At 45.8% G+C, this 10,549-nt stretch overlaps 3 protein-coding genes across 3 annotated transcripts; 2 read left to right on the top strand and 1 right to left on the bottom strand.

Annotated features, from left to right (window-relative positions):
* The first annotated feature begins 74 nt into the window (after positions 1-74).
* zgc:172121 (uncharacterized protein LOC337599 homolog) lies at positions 75-2,894 on the top strand. The gene is made up of 8 exons (XM_067230142.1): positions 75-321; positions 464-531; positions 834-1,006; positions 1,340-1,443; positions 1,619-1,780; positions 1,878-2,083; positions 2,417-2,493; positions 2,659-2,894. The coding sequence occupies exons 1-8, from the start codon at positions 229-231 to the stop codon at positions 2,751-2,753; spliced, it is 978 nt and encodes a 325-aa protein (XP_067086243.1). The 5' UTR covers positions 75-228; the 3' UTR covers positions 2,754-2,894.
* Positions 2,895-2,925: 31 nt separating this feature from the next.
* On the bottom strand, positions 2,926-7,950 carry LOC136936339 (basic immunoglobulin-like variable motif-containing protein). Its single transcript, XM_067230141.1, has 10 exons — positions 7,826-7,950; positions 6,725-7,231; positions 5,994-6,123; positions 5,618-5,713; positions 4,938-5,042; positions 4,743-4,837; positions 4,528-4,660; positions 4,354-4,437; positions 4,161-4,257; positions 2,926-4,035 (listed from the first exon to the last, which is right to left on the bottom strand). The coding sequence occupies exons 2-10, from the start codon at positions 7,218-7,220 to the stop codon at positions 3,733-3,735; spliced, it is 1,539 nt and encodes a 512-aa protein (XP_067086242.1). The 5' UTR covers positions 7,221-7,231; positions 7,826-7,950; the 3' UTR covers positions 2,926-3,732.
* Positions 7,951-8,576: 626 nt separating this feature from the next.
* On the top strand, positions 8,577-10,543 carry si:ch211-201h21.5 (uncharacterized protein LOC555526 homolog). Its single transcript, XM_067229649.1, has 5 exons — positions 8,577-8,791; positions 8,951-9,133; positions 9,252-9,363; positions 9,544-9,680; positions 9,822-10,543. Exons 1-5 carry the CDS (start codon positions 8,609-8,611, stop codon positions 10,185-10,187), a joined length of 981 nt encoding a protein of 326 aa, XP_067085750.1. The 5' UTR covers positions 8,577-8,608; the 3' UTR covers positions 10,188-10,543.
* Positions 10,544-10,549: the final 6 nt, after the last annotated feature.

Below are 10,549 nucleotides of genomic sequence, written 5' to 3'. Positions count from 1 at the left end.
ACGGCGCATGAATTTGTTCTGAGACTTTTATTTTGGAAAAAAACATGGGGACGGAAGTGCGTTTTGTCATGGAAAGTCGTTGATGCCTAAGAGCTGTGCAAAGGTGGCTGGACCATAAAATGTCTGGACTTTAGACTTCTTAAATAAACCTGTGCTGCGCATTGGGCGTTGCCCTTGCAGGAGTAGGGTTATATCTCAACAAGTTACTGATTCAGTCGGCCAGTGACCATGGCGTTTCATATTAAATCTGTCAGTGGTGGACCGCTTGTTTTGGATGGAGGCCTGGCAACTGAACTGGAAGCAACAGGTTTGAAATTGCAGGTAAGATGTCTCAGAAAAGATGATCTATATATGACTTGTGATAATGATTTCGGATTTATTCGTTGTACCTTGGTTCAACTGTGAGTTAATGTGCAATGCAAGCTGGGCAATTTACATAATTCTTCATGTTGTTCTTGCACAGGGGGATCCTTTGTGGAGTGCAAGAATATTGCATACTAACCCACAGGCGGTAAAAGATGCTCATTCTAGGTAAGTTTAAAACCAAACCTTAATGAACGAACCACACTTCATCTTTACAGTTTGATTTTTGGGCGGGTACAGGGTATAATTCAGTTGTAGAGCATCTGACTGCAGATGAAGATTTGAATCCCCATATGTTCAAGTTCAAGTCTTTTATTGTCAAGTACAACACAGGGTCAGGCTAGGCACTGAAATATGTTGCTTTGGATAAAAAGCATCTGCTCAATGAGATCTGCTGAACATGACTTTATATTTTTTACCTGAAGCGATACGCATGAACCACAAATTCCTGTTACTCGTCTTGGATTTAGATTCCTCTGCAGTGGAGCAGACGTTATCACCACGGCTACGTACCAAGCTAGCATACAGGGATTTATCACTCACCTGGGCATGAACTCTGAACAGGCGGGGGAACTGCTCATGTCAGGAGTACGTCTGGCCAGAGAGGCGGTTCAACAGTTCACAACAGACAACCCTTCACCTGGTGAGGTTCACTGCACAGTTTATTCCTCACCACTGAAGAAGCCTAGCTCTGTGCACTGCCAAAGCGATCTGGGTTGGCCAGGCTGTAAAAACAGCAATTACTACAGTAGGCCATATGACGCAAGAGTGTCAATTTGGTTTGAATATTGGTAGGGACTAGGGACGAGCATTTTTTATAATCATATGCTAACTGCCCATGCGCTGCCTCTAATTATTGATAGGGGCATTTCTATGGCATACTATGACTCTGCAGCTGCTAGTGCAGGAGAACAGCTGAAGCTCAAGGAGAGAATCTGGGTGGATGTCAGCCAAACGTTCTGGTTTGTCTTCTCAGAGCGGCAGGTTCCTCTGGTGGCGGGCTCAGTCGGGCCGTACGGCGCTTATCTCCATGACGGTTCCGAGTACACAGGAGTTTACGCGGAGGAGATGAGTGTTGAGGTGAGCGGCTGGCAGACTGACAGTAACATATTGACGTTACGGTAAGACGTTAACAACAAGACAGGAGAGAGAGGGAGAGAGAGAGAGGGAGACACTTACCCAAAGGTGATGAAGGGTAATTACAGCTGAAAGCACATATCTCTCCTGTCCTGCCCTTACCTCCCCCCACCCCTAGGAGCTGAAAGCTTGGCATCGGCCTCAGATTCAGTGCCTGGTTGCGGCAGGGGCCGACCTGGTCGCCATGGAAACCATCCCAAGCGTCAAAGAGGCCGAGGCTCTGGTGGAGCTTCTCCGAGAGTTTCCAAACGCCGCGGCCTGGCTCGCGTTCTCCTGTAAGGTACTCGTCGCCGCTGTTGATAACAAGCTACAAGTTGCCATGACGAGGGACATGGCTGATCGTATATCACAATCACATATGTAACTGATTCCCTCAGGACGAGACGCGTGTGTCCGACGGCAGACGGTTTACAGAGGCCGTCCAGGTGGCCAGCAGGTCCAAGCAAGTGGTGGGCGTGGGGGTGAACTGCTGCCCTCCTGGCCTGGTCACACCCCTGCTGGCCTCGGCTGTGACCCAGAAGACTCCAGACTTTGGCTGGGTGGCCTACCCCAACAGTGGAGAGGGGTGGGATGTGGAGTCTGGGTGAGGCTGACAGAAATCAAATATTTTCCCATCACACCCAACACACGCCTGGCAATACTGGATATCAGCCTTTCTCAACCCTGGTCCTCGGGACTCCCTGCCCTACATGGTTTAGATGTTTCCCTCTTCCAACATACCTGGTTCAAATGAAAGCCCATGATCAAGCTTAGCAGAAGCCTGATGAAGGCCCATTCATTTGAATCAGCTGTGTTGGAAGAGGACACCATCTAAAACATGCAGGGCAGGGGGGTCCCGAGGACCAGGATTGAGAAAGGCTAGTGTAGATAGAACATTGATGTTCATCAGACCTTTTTAACCAATTCTCACGTCAAGGTGGAGGCCTTTGGAAAACATTGTGCCCATAGCAGAGCTGTGTGTCGAGTGGATGACACAGGGAGCGTCACTCATAGGTAAGCCATGCAGGGAGGGAAACACAGATCCATCGATGGATACTTTTATCTTCTCTGGCAGAACTGAGCCGTGAGCGGGGAGACGAAAGAAACACGATAGGCTTAGGAATCCGATAGTACTCTTCCTTGTTCACTGACCGTGTCCTGTGATTGGTTCTTCCACAGGAGGGTGTTGTCGTATTCGCCCGGCCCAAATAGCAGAGCTGCGTCAACAGCTTCACAGAGGACTGGAGACTCACAGGACAGCGGGGCGTGATTAAAAATTATGTGGAATAAAACTGTAAACAGACATGCACCAGTTATATTCGACAATATGAATACAAACTTCCAATAGGCTATTTAGGAAATGATAGTCATATAAATGCATTTATAGTCATTCGTTGTCAATAAAGAATAACAAGGATTCACAAAAGTATAGAAATCTTAATTTATTTATAAAACAAAAAAAGGAGGCTTGACTATGGTAGATTCACTGGAAAGACACAGCAGAGCTGGGGCCAGTCAGCTCTCCAGAGGTTTACAGTGGGGAGAGAAACCAACTACACACCAACTACAGAAGCAAGCATGCAATCCTCTGCTCCTGCATCCCGACAAGGTCGAATATACCAATATATAGAAATACATCATATTGATCCTATCATCCTGACCTCTTACTGGACGTTCGTATTCAAACATAGCATTCTGGTTCTCTCTTTCAGTGTTCTAGAACAGATTGTCTCGGTATTGCACACCCCGGGGTTCACAAAGGGGCCGACACTGAATGTCAGCCGCTCACAGTCATTCGTTTAAAAGACCTTATAAAAAAGTCACCGTACTGTATATTCATCACGTTTTCAAACACACGCCTTTGACTTATGTTTCCTAAACAGTAATGAATTAGGATAGTTCTTCCTTCGTTGTATATGCAACAATGTCAGACATTGATATTAATAATGGTTTTCTAAACACTACTAAATGATTAAAAGCAATACACTCTAAGGACTTATGAAGTGCATTGCACTTTATCAGTATCATCATTCTACCCTGCCCCTATATAGCGACCCACAAAATCCATGTGCAGATAAGTAAAGTCTTGAAGGCCCTAGGAATGCAACCCAAGGGCACGATAAGACCTTCCCCCCTATTTTTGGTTTACATCATGATGTGGTAGCGCGTTCAAAACCTCTTGATCTAGAAAAGCGACTCAGCAGCGTGGAGAACTCGGCATCCATCCATGACGGCCGAGACACTCAGCCGGCATCAGTCAGTGATGTCTTCTTCCAGGTCGCTCTCTGGAGAGCTCCGGTGCCGGTACTCGGTCGTGTTGGACAGGCGTTTCCACGCCACCTCCTTCTGGTTCCCCGTGCTGTGGGACCGACCCAGGCAAGACAGGTGCCTGGCCGAGGACTTCTCCTCCGAGCCCTCCGCGGTGCTTCCCTGCGCCCTGTCGCCGCCCTGGTGGTGGAGGTCGTGACGCAGGTTCTCCAGGTTCAGAGCCCAGGGTCCTAGCTTCTGCCAGTTTACCCTCTGAAAGGCCATGAGGCAGTGCAGGTTCCCTCCAATCTGCCAGAAAGGGGCATGGTTCTATTGGCATGACAACACTCTACAACAAATGACAACCTCCAAGCCTGACTTTCTTTTGTTTTTAAACAACATGCAGTCATTGAGTGTTTTTAGTGAACTTGTACCTTTTTGGTTTTGCGACACTGTATGCCCCTCTCTGTGTGTCGGATGTCCAGGTATTCTGGGTTTTGCGTGTTGAGATCTGTGACAATATCAGCCCATCTAAAGCAGGAAGAAGGCCAATGACACGGCAGTTAAATAAATCCCCCGTTGTCTAAAATGTTGAATTCAAAAGCGTACGTTTGGTATCAAACCTACTTTTTACAGTGAATAGCTGGGTGCTTCCTGCTTGGTTCCCCAATGAGAATCCAGTGCTCCGTTTCATTAACTGGCAGAGAACCCCTGAGAAAAGACAATACATATTTAGCATTTTAAACCAAGAAACATACTAGTATTTCTTCATTAGCAGGCCAACCAACAACAAGAACTTGCTTGTACGCCTTGGCGGCTTTGAGTGGTGTAGCTTCAAAGCCGACTGGACAGAAGTAGTGGTTCTGGCAGTGGTAAATGTAAGCCATGGATTCGTCCTTGAGCCCCTGGGTCAACTTCAACAGCGCTCCCTCGGCTTCAACAACAACACAGTGGTTAGTGACGTCTTCCCATCCAGACAGAGAGAGAACCGAGGCTAGTTTGTGTGGCCTGCTCACCCGTTTCTCCAGCAGTCTTGTGCTTCCCGTGCGGTTTGTACAGAATGTAAGAACATCCACGGACTCGGAAGTTGTCATTGATCTGCCTGAACCATCTGTTTACAAAAACAAATTAACATTCAGCTAATTGGGATCCAGTTTCCTGATAGGCTCAGAAGTAAGTGGCCTGGATAGAGTTTGAGATTTTCTCGGTACCTCATCAGAGTGGCGTTTCCTGTGAAAGGGCCAAACTTGATCTCTTCAAAAGGTGGCTGGAATCCCAGAATCTCCAAGGCCTCATCTTGTGAGATGGGTGGAAGGCTGCAAAAGACAAAACAGGAACGATTATTGTTTGAAGCATTTCATACATTATTAAAGCCGAACAAAACAATGACGCAAGCAATTTACACACTGGGGAACAATAAACGGCTACTCTCTTTTATACCTCCTTGAGTGCTTTAGAAACAGACACCACAGGTTACTCACAGTATATCACTTGCTACAATCACAGTAGTGCTACCAACTCAGACACTACAGGTTACCGACAGTATTACTACAATCACAGTAGTGCTACCAACTCAGACACTACAGGTTACCGACAGTATTACTACAATCACAGTAGTGCTACCAACTCAGACACTACAGGTTACCGACAGTATTACTACAATCACAGTAGTGCTACCAACTCAGACACTACAGGTTACCAACAGTATTACTACAATCACAGTAGTGCTACCAACTCAGACACTAAAGGTTACCGACAGTATTACTACAATCACAGTAGTGCTACCAACTCAGACACTACAGGTTACCGACAGTATTACTACAATCACAGTAGTGCTACCAACTCAGACACTACAGGTTACCGACAGTATTACTACAATCACAGGCCATACCTTCCTGCTCCTAGAGTGCTGTACAGGAAGTTCCAACAGGACACCAGAGAAGAGATTCCACATGAGGTCTTGTACTGGGGGCGGCTGATGCAATACCTGGAGGAGAGACAGAGCGAAAAGCTCTGATTGCATTTCTATGATGACACCAATGATTTGAGATGATTAATATTGGGGTACAATTGTTTTACAGTTACAGTGTCGTGTATTACCGTTAGATGCCAGTTCCTTGACTCAGACGACCGAAATACTGTTAGAACAGATCCTTCTGCTGCACTTTCTACACGCACTATTTGTACATTGCTTTCGATAAAAGTGTCTGCTAAACTGGACTAAACTATGAAATGGAAAGGAACCGTTATAAAAAGCTAAGAATTACCATCTCCTGAGGTCGAGAACCTTCCTCTGCTTGATGTCGTCTGGGGAGGTGTGTAAAGGAACGTCCTGCAGGTTTCGGCTGGGTCTGTCTTGCGACTTCATCTTCTTAGAACCTGATTTCTTTACGTTGCCTAGAAACAACATGTGACATGAGAGACGTTTTTTGTTGTTGTTGTTTTTTTTTACATACCATCTCAGAATGTACCATCTCAGGTTTCAATATAACGGCCAACATTCGAGTGTTTGTGTAGTCTGTTGTATTCAGATCGGTTCTGCCGAACCACTGTTTTAAAACTTAAATAAAAAGGTCTTAAGGTGGGGCCTGGGTGTGAATCTGACTGAGGCCATTTCCTGATCTATCCCTGTTTTCCTGTCTCTCAAACTGTCTTATCGATTAATAAAAAGCTGTAAAAAGGCCACAAAATGAAAAGGCAAAGTGCTGCTGGGTAACTGAACAGACAGATAGATGAGTATCGTCCTGCATTGGTGCTCCATCTCTCTGCTCTCTGAACAGCTCTGCTGTCACTGGCAGAGTTACAGTTACATCATCAATGACAGAGGGTCAGGTCACCAGCTCTCATATACCTGGCATCTCTCGCTTAGCACAAGAGCAGGAAAAACAACAACAATACTGTTCATAATGGGCATTCCTGCATTCAATTAGGCTGTGTTATAAATTCAGCTCAAGCCACAGGTATTGAAAAACGAGTGCTGCTTAAAGACCTTGCTTACTTGTTCCGGTTTTCCGGGTGAGCACCGCATCAAAGTCTGTAGTGTCGATTTCCCACGCCAAAATCGTTTTCATGTTGCCGCCTGAAGACACCTCTTCCATGTCACAGTCGCCATCCACACCCCCATCTTCACCACCAGCCTGGCCTTTGGAGTAGCCGTCCCCAGAGTTGGACATCCCAAAGGGGGCTCGGCTGTCCGGCTGACTGGGTGGCAGCCCTTCTCTGGAGCTCCCGGAGGGCCGGTACACGGAGGCTGCCTGGTTGAGGAGGGCGTAGTCGGAGCAGACGGTGTAGAACTTCTCCCGGGAGTGAGTGACGGGGCAGGTCCAGGGCAGCTGCAGCTCGGCACTGGAGGCCCGCCGGGCCCTCAGGGCCTCCTTGCCCAGGGGGCCCAACAGGCTGTGCTCATCCTCTCTGCTCGTGGAGTGCTGGGGCATCTTGCCCGTGTCGTCGGGCCCTGACTGGTTTGTTTTCTGGTCTTCTGCAGCGTTAGGCATTGAACGGAAAGCTAGGATGTTGAAAATGAGAATTGCAGCCGGACGTTTTAGGAACGTGTGTTTACTGGCCGTCTACTCTGCAGAAGAGATACGTCGATCAACACAACAAATTGTGGAATCAAAACCCTCCATCCTGTTATGGTATCAATAGGTCACTATACATCAAAACGTTTAAAGGATGCAATTATTCAAGATAGCCTTGGTGGCAAACAACATATAATAACTTAATCATTATTGTTATTAAAGTGCACAGTAGTTGTCTATTTATAGGAATGTAACGTAAAGCAATTTATCCCATTTATCACATCAAGAAACGGTTTATGGGCGGTGCACCTTTGCGTCTTTTGAGGAAGGGACGATTCGAAAGCCTTGTCTAGTCCACCACTCATTATAATAAAGCTACCAGGCATGTAAACAAAAACCAGCTAGCTAACAATAGTTATACAATTGAACTGTAATAATTTTTGCGACAACCATTACAAAATCTGACCTGTCAGCTCGATGAACACTGGACAGTGGACAGTGATGGCTTAAGGTGTAATAATAACCATCTAACATTAACGCATGTCAAAAATCTAAGGTCTTGGTATGCATGTTACACATACCTTTCAATGGCCGCTGATATCACATCGATATTGATTGATATGAAATCCTACACATTCAACAAATGTGTATGCCGAGCATTAAATGGAGATGATGAGTTGAGTTCCTGACGGCTTGGATCTTCTTCCGCTGCACGGCATTGACTGGGCTGTACCATTCCGTAAAACAGGGGTGTACAATATTTCTGTCAAATACGATTCTCAAATTCCCGCATCACGTATAGAGGAAAACGTAAAAAACAAACGTTTTGTAAATTGTATTACAATTTTGAATATGCTACTGAATTTATCTTTGCATTCTACCTGATGTTATACAAATCTTAAACATGACTGTTGTGCCAGCCTAGTCAATCATTATAATGTCTAAACCAATCAGAGCGTGCCATTGTAGTTATGTAGAATAAATTATATGATCGCGGTGTGCTCTCGACTAGAGCAATGCCACGGTCAAGTTCAGAAGTACAGTACAATTTCTTCTGCTAGGTGAGAAAACAAACGTGAACACATATTAAACACAATATTTCGCAGTTTTCAGTTTATGAAAACATAACTGCTATTAAATCACAGTCACGTAAGAAGCCTCGGTTATAAGCTATAAACGTTTCGGATTGAAGTGCAAAGTTTATCTTGATTTCCTGTCAGTGGTCAATGATTGATCTATGTGCACGATTTAACTTTTTCAAGTAACTTCGTAATCAACTGCAACTTGCCCACAACAGATCAGACACACATCTACTGTCAAAGAGCTCCCTCTCTTCTACCTCCTGGAGAAAAAAAAAACTGATCATGACGAAGAGATTGCTGGTGATTGACACAGATTGTGGCATAGATGACGCCCAGGCGATAATGATGGCTCTGGCTGTGCCGGACGTTCATGTTCTCGCCATCACCTGCTGCTTCGGGAATACGGATGTGGACAACGTCTGCCAGAACGTGCTACGCGTGCTTTCTGTCTGCGAACGCTCTCAAGTAAATCAGTGTGACCTGTAAATTAACGATTAAATAATCTGCCAAAGGCACCCCATGTGTTGAAAATAACGTAATTCGAGGATTTGCATTGTTTCATGTTATTACACTCGTTTTATTTGACCAAGTTGTGGTGCTGGACCTGTAATTCAATTCCCCCAGATTCCGGTGTACAAAGGTTCAACAGGTCCCTTGGTTGGGGCCACCAACGCCATAAAGGACCACTTTGGTACAGATGGGCTTGGGGATGTGTTAGAAGATAGAGATCCACTGTGGAAAGAGAAGATCCAGACTGAGAGCGCTGTCAACGCCTTGATCCGACTTGTGTCTGATAACCAGAAGCAGGTAACATGAATGCCCTTCTGTGCGATTTACTCCTTCTAACCAGTTACTTTAGCGTGTGGGCGCCCTCTTGTGGTCAAAAGGATAATTGTACTACTTTCTTTGACTTACCGTGTTTTAGGTCTCTCTGGTAGCCCTGGGACCACTGACAAATCTGGCTCTTGCAGTCAGACTGGATCCTACATTTCCTGCAAAGCTGAAGGATCTGTTTATAATGGGAGGGAATATGGAAGGTAATCACAAACTAAAATATGTTTATCTGTTGGGGTATGGTTCTTGAACTTTAAAAGACATTTGAATGGAAGTGTTTGAAAGCTGACCTACCAGTTTCCTTGAATCTAGTGATCATAACAAATGTTGTCTACCTCCTTCGTCTCCTACGGAACTTGTCTTTTGACCGTTTCATCTTGCAGGGAAAGGAAACGTCAGTCTGTGTGGAGAGTTTAACTTTGTGATGGACCCAGAATCTGCCTACGTAGTGCTGGAAGAGTATCTCTGCCCAACACACATTGCATCATGGGAATATTGCTGCAGAAATAAACTCACTTGGGTAAGATAAACCGACCAGCAAGGTGATACGTCATATGATAATATCATATTGTTCTTCTCGCTTTTCACTAATAAATTACCCAACGAAGCATGAAAAATGCCTAAAAAGACAATCTGGTCATGTTTGTTTGGAATCGAGCAGGAGTTTTTCGAGGAGCTGGTCAACCAGGATGCCCCTGCCGCACGCTTCATGAAGAAGATCACGTCCAGCTGCTGGGCCTACTGCAAGGAGGCCCTGAAGACCAAGAGGGACGTCTTATTCGGCTCCGGCTTCGTGTCTTACGACGCCTACGCCGTCGCAGCGTGCGTCGACGGCAGCGTGGTCACGGAGAGCGTCGAGTGCCCCGTCCGCGTGGAGCTGCAGGGGGCGCTGTGCCGAGGGATGATGGCGCTGGATCAGACCGACATGCTGAAGAAGAGCCATCGGGTGTCTGTGATGAAGACGTGCGATCTTGACAAGTTCAGAAAGCTACTCATGGCCTCCCTTAGACTGCCCTGTAGGAAGTAGGGATGGTTATATAAGTGGTACTGCCCTGTAGGAAGTAGTGGTGGTTATATAAGTGGTACTACCCTGTAGGAAGTAGTGGTGGTTATATAAGTGGTACTACCCTGTAGGAAGTAGTGGTGGTTATATAAGTGGTACTGCCCTGTAGGAAGTAGTGGTGGTTATATAAGTGGTACTACCCTGTAGGAAGTAGTGATGGTTATATAAGTGGTACTGCCCTGTAGGAAGTAGTGGTGGTTATATAAGTGGTACTACCCTGTAGGAAGTAGGGATGGTTTGCTAAGTGGTACTATGGCTTGATATGAAAAGTTTCCTTACTTGGCAAGGGTCATATAAACTACACATTTTCTAAATGTATAAAGGAT

The sequence above is a fragment of the Osmerus mordax genome, chromosome 26 (genome assembly GCF_038355195.1).
Source record: "Osmerus mordax isolate fOsmMor3 chromosome 26, fOsmMor3.pri, whole genome shotgun sequence".
NCBI lineage: Eukaryota > Metazoa > Chordata > Actinopteri > Osmeriformes > Osmeridae > Osmerus > Osmerus mordax.
The sequence above is the reverse complement of the archived record's forward strand: the minus strand, read 5'-3'. Positions and strand labels throughout refer to the sequence as shown.